Source organism: Eubalaena glacialis, chromosome 3, assembly GCF_028564815.1.
Source record: "Eubalaena glacialis isolate mEubGla1 chromosome 3, mEubGla1.1.hap2.+ XY, whole genome shotgun sequence".
In the NCBI taxonomy this organism is placed as follows: domain Eukaryota; kingdom Metazoa; phylum Chordata; class Mammalia; order Artiodactyla; family Balaenidae; genus Eubalaena; species Eubalaena glacialis.
The window spans coordinates 79,996,807-80,010,279 of NC_083718.1; the positions used below are offsets into that span (position 1 = coordinate 79,996,807).

At 57.3% G+C, this 13,473-nt stretch overlaps 1 protein-coding gene across 7 annotated transcripts in view; it reads left to right on the plus strand.

Moving 5' to 3' along the window:
* Nucleotides 1-13,349, plus strand: part of ARHGEF11 (Rho guanine nucleotide exchange factor 11) — a 110,941-nt gene extending 97,592 nt beyond the window's left edge. For 6 of the 7 annotated variants that reach the window (XM_061183266.1, XM_061183269.1, XM_061183267.1 and 3 more), the window contains 18 exons: nucleotides 18-65; nucleotides 288-475; nucleotides 738-884; nucleotides 1,166-1,245; nucleotides 1,351-1,476; nucleotides 1,925-2,042; nucleotides 2,928-3,106; nucleotides 3,676-3,751; nucleotides 4,071-4,238; nucleotides 5,059-5,149; nucleotides 6,265-6,390; nucleotides 6,846-6,907; nucleotides 7,859-8,077; nucleotides 8,418-8,774; nucleotides 9,855-9,983; nucleotides 10,923-11,170; nucleotides 11,416-11,605; nucleotides 12,198-13,349. In XM_061183266.1, coding sequence (XP_061039249.1) covers nucleotides 18-65; nucleotides 288-475; nucleotides 738-884; nucleotides 1,166-1,245; nucleotides 1,351-1,476; nucleotides 1,925-2,042; nucleotides 2,928-3,106; nucleotides 3,676-3,751; nucleotides 4,071-4,238; nucleotides 5,059-5,149; nucleotides 6,265-6,390; nucleotides 6,846-6,907; nucleotides 7,859-8,077; nucleotides 8,418-8,774; nucleotides 9,855-9,983; nucleotides 10,923-11,170; nucleotides 11,416-11,605; nucleotides 12,198-12,256 — 2,611 coding nt within the window. In that variant the 3' untranslated portion in view covers nucleotides 12,257-13,349. The remainder of the gene's footprint in view (nucleotides 1-17; nucleotides 66-287; nucleotides 476-737; nucleotides 885-1,165; nucleotides 1,246-1,350; nucleotides 1,477-1,924; nucleotides 2,043-2,927; nucleotides 3,107-3,675; nucleotides 3,752-4,070; nucleotides 4,239-5,058; nucleotides 5,150-6,264; nucleotides 6,391-6,845; nucleotides 6,908-7,858; nucleotides 8,078-8,417; nucleotides 8,775-9,854; nucleotides 9,984-10,922; nucleotides 11,171-11,415; nucleotides 11,606-12,197) is intronic. The other variant, XM_061183273.1, reaches the window with a different exon arrangement.
* Nucleotides 13,350-13,473: the final 124 nt, after the last annotated feature.

The following is a 13,473-nucleotide window of genomic DNA, read 5'->3' on the forward strand; positions in this document are numbered from 1 at the left end:
TGACATTCTCTCCACAGGTCTCTTGAGAACCCAACCCCTCCCTTCACCCCCAAAATGGGCCGCAGGTGAGTGATGGGTGCCGTAGCGCCTCTGTTAGGTGTCCGTGTCCCAGCCATGCTCAGCTGCCCCCGCTCCCCTTCCAGGGGCCGGTTGGTGGTGCAGCTCCTCTTCGTGGCCCGCTGGCTTCCCATGGGCCCCGGGCAAGCAGACTGGGCAGGAGGCGGAGGGACAAACCCCGTGTTTGAGTTTTTCCTCTGTGTGACGCTGAGCTGCCTGTTTTCCTCCAGGAGCATTGAGTCCCCCAGCTTGGGGTTCTGCACAGATGCCCTCCTCCCCAACCTCCTAGAAGATGATCTGGGCCAGCTGTCTGACCTGGAGCCAGAGCCCGATGCCCAAAACTGGCAGCACACAGTGGGCAAGGATGTGGTGGCTGGGCTAAGCCAGAGGGAGATTGACCGGCAGGAGGTCATCAACGGTGAGACTTGGGCGGGAACAGGTGCAGAGTGACTCAGGCGCAGATGGTGGTAAGAGAAAACAGTGGGGGGCCTGGGGGCGAGAGCGGCCGTGTTGTGGTTCTTGTAAGGGCCACCTCAGTTCTGGCCCCTGGGGAGAGAGAAGTTGACGCACCAGCTGAAACCAGCACCAAAGGTGGTTTGGAGGTCTCGGTAGTGACGAGATCCTTGCTGACGGGCTTTCCTGCTGTCTTTCTGCCCCTTCCCGTCACTGCCCCCGCTCAGAGCTGTTTGTGACAGAGGCTTCCCACCTGCGCACACTCCGGGTGCTGGACCTGATCTTCTACCAGCGGATGAAGAAGGAGGGCCTGCTGCCCCGGGAGGAGCTGGTGCGGCTCTTCCCCAACCTGCCCGAGCTCGTCGAGATCCACAGTGAGGAGCCCACCCCGCCCGCCCCCTTCCCTGGCCAGCCTTCAGGTTTCTGCCCCAGCTCCGCCCGCATGCCAGGACCCCCCGAGCAGATAGCCCCCAACAGTCCTCTTTGGCGAGAGAACCTGATATGCAGCCTGAACATCAGCATTCCAGCCCCCCACAAGTGAAATGCCTGGAGACCCTGCCCCACGGCCCTGCCCTCAGATCCCTCTTCTCTCGTCGTGAAGGGCCTGGCCATGCGGCCCAACCCCAGGCACTTCTGTCTTTTCTCCTTGCCCCAGATTCCTGGTGTGAAGCCATGAGGAAGCTCCGGGAGGAGGGCCCCATCATCAAAGAAGTCAGTGACCTCATGCTGGCTCGGGTATGGCTGCCCAGGCCTGGAGGAGGCGGCAGAGGAGGTGGGAGGGGAGCGGTCCCAGGCAGGGGTGTGAGGCCAGGGCCGTGTGGTGTCCCTTCTGCCTCTCAGTTCGATGGCCCCGCCCGGGAGGAGCTCCAGCAGGTGGCCGCGCAGTTCTGCTCCTATCAGTCCATCGCCCTGGAGCTGATCAAGACCAGGCAGCGCAAGGAGAGCCGGTTCCAGCTCTTCATGCAGGTACGCTCGGCCTCCCCTCGTTGCCACCGAGAGCAGCCAGTTCAGTCATAGCTCACTAAGGCTGAGGGGGACAGTTAACCGGGTTCACCCGCAATCTCCCGGACTCCCCTTGCACCCCCAGCTGCAGGCGCTTGGCCTCTTCTCTCTACAGGGGAGGGTAAACGGCGACTTGCTGCTCCATCCACACCCTCCCCAACGCCCCCTCTTCAGAAACACTGACACATACTCGCTCTCAAGACGGAGACACTGGACTGGCCATCAGAAGGCCCCGCTCACCTACCAGTGCCTGTATTTACTTAGATGGATCTCAGTTTCCTTGTCTATAAAGTGGGAATAATACCTGCTTTATGTGGCTTATTTGACCACATCCCCTTCGGCTCCGTGTCCTGAGCTCACAGCCAGCTCATAATCAAGGCTAATGTCTTCCTCTGTTCCTCCTTCTGTCTAGGAGGCTGAGAGCCACCCTCAGTGCCGACGGCTGCAGCTTAGAGACCTCATCATCTCTGAGATGCAGCGGCTCACCAAGTACCCACTGCTGCTGGAGAACATCATCAAGCACACGGAGGGTAGGGCTCACAGAAGGCTGGCGTTGGGAGGCAGCAGCCCGCAGCTCAGACCCTGGTTCTAGCACTGACTTGCTTTGTGTCCTTAGCAAGTCACTTGACCTCTCTGGTCTTCAGGGTCTTCATCCTTGTGTTGTTATGGTCAGTCTCAAAGAAGGTAACGATTGTAAATGTGCTTTGGCAAAACTAAGGTGCTCAGCAGCAGGAGGAGGTAAGGGCTGCCGCTGGCCTGTGTGGGGCCTCTGTGCAGATCAAAGGGAAGCATCTGAGTGACACAGGTTAGCGCACAGAGGGCACCTTGGCTCCTCTGAGGATCATGGTCCCACGCCAGAGGCTGTGGCTGGATTTTAGCCCTGTTGATCCCCCTGCTGGACGTCTCTGTGAGATGCACAAAAGATACAGCCATGCGTGCTTACTCCACAGGAGTAGGGGACCATGCTGAATAGGGGGGTCTAACCCCAGGTTGTCACTGTCCCTGGGATCCTGAGCAGCTTTCACCACCCTCAAGTTTGGGATGTTGGCGTCAGTGTGTAGAAGTAGGAAGAACCACAACCTGATTTGAACAGGTGTTCCTAGAGGGAGACACCATCACTGTCATCACCCACAGTCCCTGTCTCCGTTCCTGTCCTCCACACCTGTAGAGTGGCTGTGGTCTAGGCAGGAATTCCCAAGGGCTATCAGTGTCTTCAGAGCCGTGGCCTGAAACCCGAGGACCCTCAGTATAAGTTATCCTTACGATTGAGGTCCAAGTTAGGCAAGGGTGGCGTGTCTACACCCATCCCTGCTGGTTGGCGACTGGCCAGTGGCTGTTGGTAGCCAGGCATTCTCGGGCTCTGACAGACTTCTCAGGCAGGAGCCCTCACCACCTCCTCTCTGCGCCATGGGTAGGTGGCACCTCTGAGCACGAGAAACTCTGCCGGGCCCGGGATCAGTGCCGGGAAATTCTCAAGTACGTGAATGAAGCAGTGAAGCAGACAGAGAACCAGCACCGTCTAGAGGGCTACCAGAAACGGCTGGACACCACCTCCCTGGAGAGGGCCAGCAACCCCCTGGCAGCGGAGTTCAAGGTAGGAGGCTGAGGCTGCAGTGTCATCAGCCCCACATGCGCACGTACCTTCTGGCACCCTTAGGAGCAGAGCTCCGGTCAGGACCTGGAGAAGGTGGAGGGGAGGAGACTTGGGCCTGTCTGTGATAGGATGGCGCGATGGGGGCCCTGGAATACACACAGCCCCGGTTACCATTGTCACCCCATCCCGAGATAGACAAGGGCAGACAGCCCTACCATAAAGGCTAGATGTTTGAACTCAGTCTGGGAGAGCAGGGGATGGGAGTAAACTCAAGGTAAAGGTGAAGCTCATTTGGGAGAACATAAAGCTGAGGGAAAGGGCAGGTAAAGCAGTGATCCTAGGAGAGTACACAGCACGTAGTAGGGGATAGAGAGACCCCTGCCAGAACCATCGGCATATCCCCCAGCACAGCACGTAGCACGTGACTTTGTAGTTGCCTTTTTACTTGTCTGCATCCCCCACAGGAGTGTGAGGGCAAGGACTACTCTTGTTCACCACTGATGCCCAGCACCTTAGCTCAGTGTCTAGGTTTTCAGATACTTGTTGAATAAATGGTGTCTCCTTAACAGAGTCTGGATCTTACAACCAGAAAGATGATCCATGAGGGGCCCCTGACCTGGAGGATCAGCAAGGATAAGACCTTGGGTAAGTGCCAGGGGACTGGGGCCAAGAGGGAATCTAGGGCACTGCCCCTGGGCTCTTCCCTCTCTGGATCATAAGCCCTGTACCCAGTGCTCTAAAGGGATGGTAAGGAGGCAGCTTGAAACACGACTAGGGATGAGAGCTCAGGGCTCCTTAAGCACAGCATGGGGAGGAAGGACCAAAAACAAAGCAGTCAGAGGTCACCAGACTCCAGGGCTTCCTAGATCCTGGAGATGACTATCCAAGAGCCTCTGGTACCCCATGTGTTAATGGGGGATGAGTGGGCAACAGAGAACACCTCACCAGCACCACACCCCTCCAGACCTCCACGTGCTGCTGCTGGAGGACCTCCTCGTGCTGCTGCAGAAACAGGATGAGAAGCTGCTGCTGAAGTGCCACAGCAAGACAGCCGTGGGCTCCTCGGACAGCAAGCAGACCTTCAGCCCGGTGCTCAAGCTCAATGCCGTGCTCGTCCGCTCCGTGGCCACAGGTACCCGTGAGGAGACAGTCCCAGCCGGCCCACACCCCGGGGCCATGAGCCCTGTTGCTCGTGTCCAGCGAGCACTGGGTGATGCGGGGCCGATCTGGGGCTGTACAGAGCTTATCAGCCCACCTGTGTTCCTTTCCTCCTAGCCCTGACTCATTGAAGCAGGAGGATGTGGTCCAGCATGGGGTAGGGTGATGGGTAGGATGGGGACCACGATGAGGGAGGACAGCGTGGTTCAGGCAGGATGGGATGTGGGCACTGGGGATGAGGTAGCAGGATTGGGCAGAGAAGAGCAGGACAAGCCTTCCTGCTGCAAAAGTGACGGGCAGAGATCGCTTGCAGAAGACGGACGCACCCACAGTCCAGAGCCTGGTCCAGTGCTCAGAGCATTTCAGTGAGAAGCAGAGTGTGTACAAGAAGGGCTCTGGAGCAAGAGCCAGGCAACCAAATTCTCTGGGCTCGCTTTCTTCATCTATAACATGGCGGGTGATAGCTGTCTCTTGGAGGGGGGGTGTAAAGGGAGGATGGGTATGATGTAGTTTTATAAACCCTAAGCACCGTACACCCCTCAGCCTTCGCTGTTCGGAAAGCGAGAGGTAATGGGGGTGGCTGCGAAGATGGCATCAGGGGGCCCAGAATTGCCTCTGTCCTCTTTGTAAGCGAGCCCCAAGTGGTTCTGAGGACCCAGGTCCGTCTGGTGCTGTGTTCCTCATCTGGTTGAGGGTGAGGACTTCAAGTCCGCACTCTGTCGCCTTGGCTCAGGCTGCAGTCATGCCTCTGCCACCCCCAATGCAGACCCTTCTGCTTTCTCTCTCTCACACAGATAAACGGGCCTTCTTCATTATCTGTACCTCCGAGCTGGGCCCACCCCAGATCTACGAGCTTGTGGCATTGACGTCATCAGACAAGAACACGTGAGGATTGCCTGATGGGGGGGGCGGTCCCACGTAACTGCCGTCCCCTTGGGACCAGGGTGGTGTATGAGGATGTGGACAGGGAGGCCAGGACTGCGCCCCAGAGCATTCACAGGACGGGGCCTTGAGGGGAAGTGGGAGATAAGACAGGAGTAGAGAGGTTTACAGTGTCACTGCCCCTGACCCCATGAGCAGGCCTGCCCTAGGGAGGAGGAGTCCCCAGCAGTCTTCCAGCCTTTCTGAGGCTGCTTTCCTTTCTCTGGCCCCCCTCCTTTCCCCTGGGGTTTTTCTTCCCTTCCCCCATCAAGCGTTGCAAATGCCCACATTCTTCAAAGGCGTTTGCCTCCAGGACCCTCATCCCCACCCAGGGCACTCACTCACCCGTATTCCCGACAGTGGCCAGCCAGAGGCAGCGTGGCACGGTGGGAGGAGATAGGTTGAGTCAGGCAGTTTCTCAGGCTCCAGGTTTTCATCTGCGAAATGTGGATAATGCTACCTCTTGAGAGTTATTTTGAGAGAAAGAAGAGATATAGAGGGACTTCCCTGGTGGCGCAGTGGTTAAGAATCCGCCTGCCAATGCAGGGGACACAGGTTCGAGCCCTGGTCCAGGAAGATCCCACATGCCGCAAAGCAACTAAGCCCGTGCACCACAACTACTGAGCCTGCGCTCTAGAGCCCGCGAGCCACAACTACTGAAGCCCGTGCGCCTAGAGCCCGTGCTCCGCAACAAGAGAAGCCGCTGCAGTGAGAAGTCCGCACACCACAACGAAGAGTAGCCCCCGCTCGCCGCAACCAGAGAAAACCCACGCACAGCAACTAAGACCCAACACAGCCAAAAATTAATTAATTTTAAAAAGAGAGAGATATAGAATGCTTAGCACAACGAGTAACAGAGAGTTGGTGTTCAGTAATTGGTAGCTGCGAGTAATGTAACCCAATGTGAGCAGCCAGTCGGGACTGCAAGGAAGGGGGGACCCCGCTGGGCAGAGGGGGTCCTCAGAGCAGGGCCTGGAGAAGGGCTTCGCAGCTCTGGCGCAGGGGGTCGGTAAGGGGAGAGGCTGTGTGCCTCGGTCCTGTTCTCACCACCAGTCCTCTCTGTTCCCGCTGAGCGACAGATGGATGGAGCTCTTAGAAGAGGCCGTGCGGAATGCCACCAGGCACCCTGGAGCCGCCCCGAAGCCCGTCCACCCGCCGCCCTCAGGCCCCCAGGAGCCAGCCCACCAGAGCCCCACACCCAGCAGGTGCTTAGCCCTCCAGGCCCCCTCACCATCCCCACTCCAGGCCACTTGTTTGCTGCTTCTAAGCCCTTCACCCCTGGGGATGGGCAGCCTCAGCGGCAGACGTCAGCGGGCAGGTGGCGGAAGGTACCCTCACATCTCTGCCTTCCGCGCCCGTCTGCTCTCCCCCTGCAGCCCCCCACTCAGCTGTAGTAGAGACTGCCTGAAGTGGGGTGGGGGGTGTAAAATCGTGACCAGGAGAAGCTTGGCCGACACCCACCCTCCCCTCCAGGTTGCCAGCCAGACGGCAGGTGCCGGAGTCTAAACCCCTCCCTCCTTGGGCCCTGCTCCTTCATTGCCCATCCCAACTCAGGAGGCCAGAGTGGAATTTCATGACACGGCCACCTCCTCCTGGCTGGCAGAGAGCCAGAATTCCCAGCAGGCAATCCTCTCTCACCCTTGGCTGTTTCTTCCCTTAGGGTAGGACTGGATGACTCCGAGGTGTTCCGTAGTGAGCCAGAGCCTGAGACAGTACCTGGAGGTAAGTCCCCTGAGCTGTCTTTGTGGGAGCCCAACCCAGTCCATTTTCTGTAGGCACAGTAGGGAGGTGGTCAGGTGTGCCTGTGGGGGTGATGGGAGAGGGCCGTCGGGGCCAGAGGTGTGAGGTTTTGATAAGAGTAGAGAAGAAACAGAGTGAGGAAGAAAGAGTCTGAAAGAGGAAAGAGAACAGGCTGAAGCGAATGTGGACCAGCTCACTCGCACAGAGCTCTCAGCCTGGGCTCTCTGGGTGCCAGGTATCGAGCAGGGGAGGAAGAGAGGGGCGGTCAGGCCCGGGGGTGCCTAACGGAGAGCAGAATGCACTCAGATCTGCAGGCTCCGGAGTCTTGTGGGGGCAGGGATAGGGAGCCCAAAGGGCTGAAGATACAGTCACCGGGATGGGATTGGCAGGGGCAAGAGGGTCTCAGACAGAATTCTCGTTGAGTTTTTATGTGAAATAACTTAGGGTCTCATGTTTAGAGAAAAATCTCCCCGGTGGGTTCCCTGGCTGGGTCCCTTTTCTGTTTCCTTCTGCTTAGAATGCTTCTCCTAACTCCCACACCCCCTTCAAGTCTTTGTGCAAGTGTCAGCTTTGCACCAATATACCTTCTCTGACCACTCGGTTTAATACCAGCATTCCTGATCTCCCACACCCTGCGCTATGTTTTCTTCTTTCCTGTAGCACTTCTCTAATTTATTTAGACAATTTACTTACTTATTTTATTTTTCTCTATGTCCGTCCACTAGAATTTAAGTTCCGTAGGGCAAGGATATCTGTTTTATTTACTGATACATGCCAAGAGCCTGGGACAGTGTGTGGCCATAGTAGGTGCTCAGTAAACATTGTGGAATCAGCCAGTGTTCCCAGCCCCTTGAACCCAATGCTGGGCCTGGGATCAACCCGTATGTGCCTTCCCTCTTTCCCTGTCTTACACTGTCCTCCCATCCAAAACAGGCACTGGGCCCCTGCAGAGGGTCAAAGGGAAGCACCCGGTCCTGCTAGAGGGCCCCGAGCCGGAGGGCAGCATAGAAGAAGAGGAGCTGGGTACCCTGCCTCACCCTTCTGCCTCCCTGGATGGAGAGAACAGGGGCAGCAGGACAAGGGACCCCATCCTCCTGCCCCTCCCAGGCCCTCTGTTCATGGAAGGACTTGCCGATGCAGCCCTGGAGGATGGTGAGTGCCTCATGGCCCCAACTGTCAGCCCCCGGTGCCCCAGTAGCATGGCCATTGTGAACGCCATGGCAGACACCCCACGCTCTTACCTGCTCAAAGGCTCTCCCTGTTGTGTTTGAGGAGAGATGGATGCAGAGGGACAATTGTCATTTCTGTCCCCCCCACCACCACCCAGCTGGTTGGCCAGAGTCCCCCAGCTCCACCCTGTGACTGAAGCAGTTTCACCAATATGGCTGTGGGAGAGGGGAGCAGTGGCCTTCCTGCCACCTCTGCACCCTCCCCCGACTGGCGAGGTGTGTAGTCCTGTTTCCAGGAAGCCATCGCCCTGTTTCCCCTCCAGTGGAGAACCTGCGGCACCTGATCCTGTGGAGCCTGCTGCCAGGTCACCCCATGGACCCACAGGCTTCTGGGGAGCCCGAGGACGACCTGACACCTACACCTTCCGTCATCAGCATCACTTCTCACCCCTGGGACCCAGGCTCCCCAGGGCGAGCTCCCACTGGGGGTGAAGGGGACAATGCCCGGCTCTCAGGGCCAGAGCAGGGCCAGCAGGAGGACATGGCTGTCTGTTCTCTGGAACACCTGCCCCCAAGGACCAGAAATTCTGGGATCTGGGAATCTCCTGAGCTGGACAGGAATCCAGAGGAAGAAGCTTCGAGCACAGAGGCAACAGGAAGTTACAAAGTTGTGAGAAAAGGTAAAATAAATTGGGGTGGCCACTGGGGAGACACATGCCCAATTTTGCTAGGGTAGTGCTGAGTCTTCCAGATGGCTGCTTCCTTCCCCGCCTCTATCCTGCAAACCATGTGTGCAGAGGCTCGCCCAGATCCTGGGGGAAGGAGACATGTTGCTATCATGCAAAGGCTTTGGGGTTGGACAGCTGAGGTGCAAAGTCCTAGCTCCGTCACTTAGTACCCGTGTGACCTTAGGCAAAAATCTGAATCACCTCTGGACTTCATTCTACGATATAAGGATATTACTACTGCTTGGCACAAATCAACTGTCAATAAAAGTTTCTGCTAGCGTTTTTCACTGCTCTTCCAGTTCTAAGGAAAAGTGGGGCTCTTCTCAGGAGCCTCATTCCCAGAAAGACAAGGGCAGGTGCTTGCACCTGGTCACTCCAGATAGCGGTGAAGGAATTGGCCTGTAGGATGGAGGTGGCAGCGAGACTAGATGTGGAGCCAAGACTAGGGGCTGAGGACAAGGCTGGGGAGATGTGTGGAGGGTGTGGAGCTGTGGTGAATGAGCAGGGACGTAGGGAGGGCGCCCGGCTGCTTGTGGAATGCCGTGGACGGTAAGACACGAAAAGCCAAGACTGGCTGGGATGGAGGCTCAGGGCAGGTTTGTCTGGTCAGAGCTCGGGGGAGGGAGGGAAGAGTAAGCTGAAGAGAGGGCAGCCTGGTCTGAGGAGTGCAGCAGGAAAGATGAACCGAAGCGCGGGATGCTCTCTAGGGGTTGAGGTTGGGGGGGGCGGGTTCCATGTTAGTGCTAGGGGGTCTCCTTTCCTCCCCTAGTGCCCAGCTCTGCCTCCTTTTCCAGGAGCATTTTTCTTTCCATCTGCCCATGGTGTGTGCTCTCTCCTGGGTTTCTGGGACCTGACCTCCCTTCTCTCTCCTCTGGTGAATTGGTGGAGCGGCTCTCTCTAGCTCCCTGGGGTATAATCATGTGTGATCTTGTGTTCACTTTGTTCTTCCCTTTTTCTCCACCCCCACTCCCTCCCCCCTTCCTTCTCCCTCTCCTTCCTACTCTCTCTCCCATCCCTCTCCTTCTCTCTCAGTCTCTACTCTCCCTGGTGGTGGTGTCGGTGCAGCTGAGGTGGCAGGCAGCAAAGTTGTCCCTGCACTACCAGAGAGTGGCCAGTCAGAGCCTGAGCCACCCGAAGTGGAAGGCGGAGCAAAGGCTACGGGTAATGAACTTCTCCTTGGAGCCAGAGACAGGCCAGGGCTAGAATGCGGGCCCACGGGCAGAACTGGGCTTCAGGTGTTAGACCCTTGCCTGCAGTCACGTGGCCACACACCTCCGTACATACTCCCTGAACTGTCTGGAATGGGTGAGGAGTAGGACGTGGGCCTGAAGACAGGAGAATAGACCCTGTGCCAGCCCCTCGCCGAGAGCTGCACAGGCCCCATTCAAAGCAGTAGGGTTAAGCAGCTCTGCTTAGTCACGAAAGGGGGCGGGGAAGCCTGGCCCAGGGCCCAGGGCCCAGTGTCCTTAGCCTGACATTCTGAGCCACCTCTCCCCGACACTAGTCACCATCCAGTGTCACTGTGGAAAAGGGCTTACGTGGCCTTCCAGGCTCCTGGGCACTTACCTATGCTTACTGCCCTGTCAGTAAGCCTTACGTCCTTCTCTATCTGTCCCCGACCACCTCTGATGAGTTGAGGTACCTCGAGGATCGTGAAGTAGATGGCAGTTGGGGCAGGGCACCGTGTCGAAGTTCAGCAGCAGAGCCTGAGATGGGGCAGAGTGAAGGAGGCTACCGCCCGCTCTTTTTCAAAAGTGCCTAAAACCAGCCCACGCCCTCTTTACCCTTCCTTCAGGGAATGGGAGCCACTCCCGTTTCCCAGAAGAAACACAACCACCCTGCCCCTTCTCCCTTAACTTCCACCACTAAGCATCTCCCCTGCTCTGGGCCAAGCTGAGCAAAGTCGCCATCTCGAAGGCTCTCTGGAGGAGAAGGGCTTTTGGGAGACTGGTAGGCAGCCCGAGGCCAGCCTACTCCAAGCTCGTCTGCAGGATGGCTTCCCTGGCCCCGTCGGCCGGCCTGGGGAACACCAGGGGAGCGGAAGATTGCTTAGACTTCCTCTCTGTTTGCCTCCTAATCTCTTCGTCTTGCTGGGGACAGGGAACTGCTTTTACGTGAGCATGCCGGCAGGACCCCTGGACTCAAGCACTGACCCCTCAGGGGCACGCGTGAGCCCCTCCCAGCCCGATGGCCTCCCTGCCTCGCAGACGGAGCCTCGGCCCGCGCTGCGGGAAGGCAATGGAGATCAAAGGCGCCCGGGCCCCTCTCCCCCGAGCCTGGCCCTCAGGGACGTGGGCGTGATCTTCCATACCATCGAGCAGCTCACCGTCAAGCTCAACAGGCTCAAGGTAAGGGCCTGGGACCCTGGAGGCCTCAGTCCATTGCGCCGAGACCCATCACCCACGCGAGTGAGCTACACAGTGTGTCTCCATGGGAGCGCTAGATCCCGGCCAAGGCTCTACCCTCAGCCCACCCAGCCGCCCTGAAGCACAACCCATCCCCTGGACCCCATGGATAAGAGGGCATTGCCCCTTCCCCAGGGGCTCATGAACAGAGGGGCTTGAGAGCAGATGTCCCTCTACAACTCTTCCAGGACATGGAGCTGGCCCACAAAGAGCTGCTCAGGTCCCTCGGGGGAGAGTCGTCTGGTGGCACCACGCCTGTGGGCGGTTTCCACACAGAGGCAGCTAGATGGATAGACAGCTCCCTGTCCCCTCCAGCCAAGGAGCACCTGGCCTCTGACTCCAGGGACAGCCACGAACTGGGGCCCTGCCCTGAGGACGGTGAGTGAAGTCCCCCGGGGTTGGGGCGGGGTGTGCAGGGAGAAGGCCTCCGGCTCCTGAGGAAGCACTGCCGTGCAGTGTGAGGACACGGAAGGGAGTTCTGAGAAGGGGCCTCGTCTCCCCCTGAGTACAGTTCATTCATTCATTCCCTCAGCTTCAGAAAGAGGTCATTTTAGGGAGGGCCCACAGAAGCTCCCCTAAAACCGGGAAACTTATAACTGAACCCTCTTTTCCCTTGGGTTATGGAGATAACAAACCAGGGGGAGCCTCGTCTCCCATCTGAAACCTGTTCTTAATAAGTGGTTCAGAAGCAGATTGCACGGGCCAGGGCCACGGCTGTGTTCCAGCTCAGGAAGACAGACCCATACCTACCCGTGGGCTTTGGGGGCCAACAGAACAGAAGTGGGGTTCAGTAGGCAGCCCTTTCCGGTCGCACAGGAAACTCTAGGGTTTCTGGAGGAGGAGAATGCCTTGTCACAGAAGGATGGCACTAAAGAGCTGCTCTCACAAGCCTGAGGACTTTGCAGGCGAAACACAGCGGGAGGGTCATCTCAGAGGCCAGCTCCTCACTGCCGTCCCCACATCCCTGCAGGTGCCAACACCCCGCTGGAAGATGGCCCGGCGGATGCAGCCACATCCCCAGGACTGTAGCTGCCCAAACCACCGAATCCTCCGCGTCCCCACTCCTCCTCTAGGGACTGGCCTGAGGCAGGGCACAGGGTGGGGAGACCCCAAACCTCCTCCCCGCGGTGGAGGCAGGTGGTTGAAGAGAGGCTCCAGCCAAGACCCGGGGGGAGATGAGCATGTTGCTTGGTCTACTCAGATTGGAGTCAAGTTTCAGTGTCTTTTCCCCTCCCTTCAGCCCAGCCCTTCAAGGCCTTGTGTCTCCTAAGCATGCTGACTGCATCTGAAAGGCCCCCCTCGTCCCACGTACGTGTGCGCGCCTGTATGTGTGGGTGCCCTCAGACAAGCCAGTGCGGGTGAAAGGAGGCGGCTCCAGTGTAAATGCACTTTCTTCCTCCCCTCCCTTCTCCACAGGACCCCAAGGCTGGGGTGGGTGTCTCCACCTCTCCTCTCTTTGTCACTTTGGTTTCCTATAAATATGTATGTATTGTATGTGCATCTTTGCTATTGTAAATAACTTCGACCTTTTTTGTTTCTGATCCTGGCATGCCGAAGGCAGTTCCAGAGGGACTGCTAAGGGAAGAGGAGGTTCACTTGTATCTCTTTGTTAGCAGCCCAGCTCCAGGATCAGGGCCCAAAGGTGGAGCCAGCCCTGAGCGCCCCGGCCCCCGTAGGCAAGAAGGCCTCCAGCTTCTGGCCCACCTGGCCGGAGAGCCTAGCCTCTCCAGCTCGGTGCTGGGCTACTTCCTCCCTCCTAAGACTTCTCATCTTCAGGGGAACTTCTTACCCCACCTGTGTCCACCCTTCCCCACCCTCTCCCTATAGAAAACCAGTGTATCAGGTACAGAGCTGAAAACTGGGCCCCGGGGAGGTGGGGGTAGGGGTTTGAATGCTGGAGTCCCTAAACTAACAACCTAGGACCATCCCCAGGGGCCACCACAGCCTTGGCCCCTATTACCACATCCACTCCACTCCCCACAGACTAATAGAATATACACACTGTGCTAGGTGTATATATACATATATATATATAAATATATATAATATATATAAAATACAGATATGGAAATGACTGTTTTGCTGTTAAAATAATGTATACTCTTTTATTTTCTTCCTTTCATGGTTAAGATTTTTTTTTAAGAAAAGTTAAATATTCTTCAACTGTGGTGGTGTGTGTGTGATTCTTGGAACTGCTGTGATCAAAGATACTGTGGTTGTTCCCTCTGAGACTGATTGGAATTGAA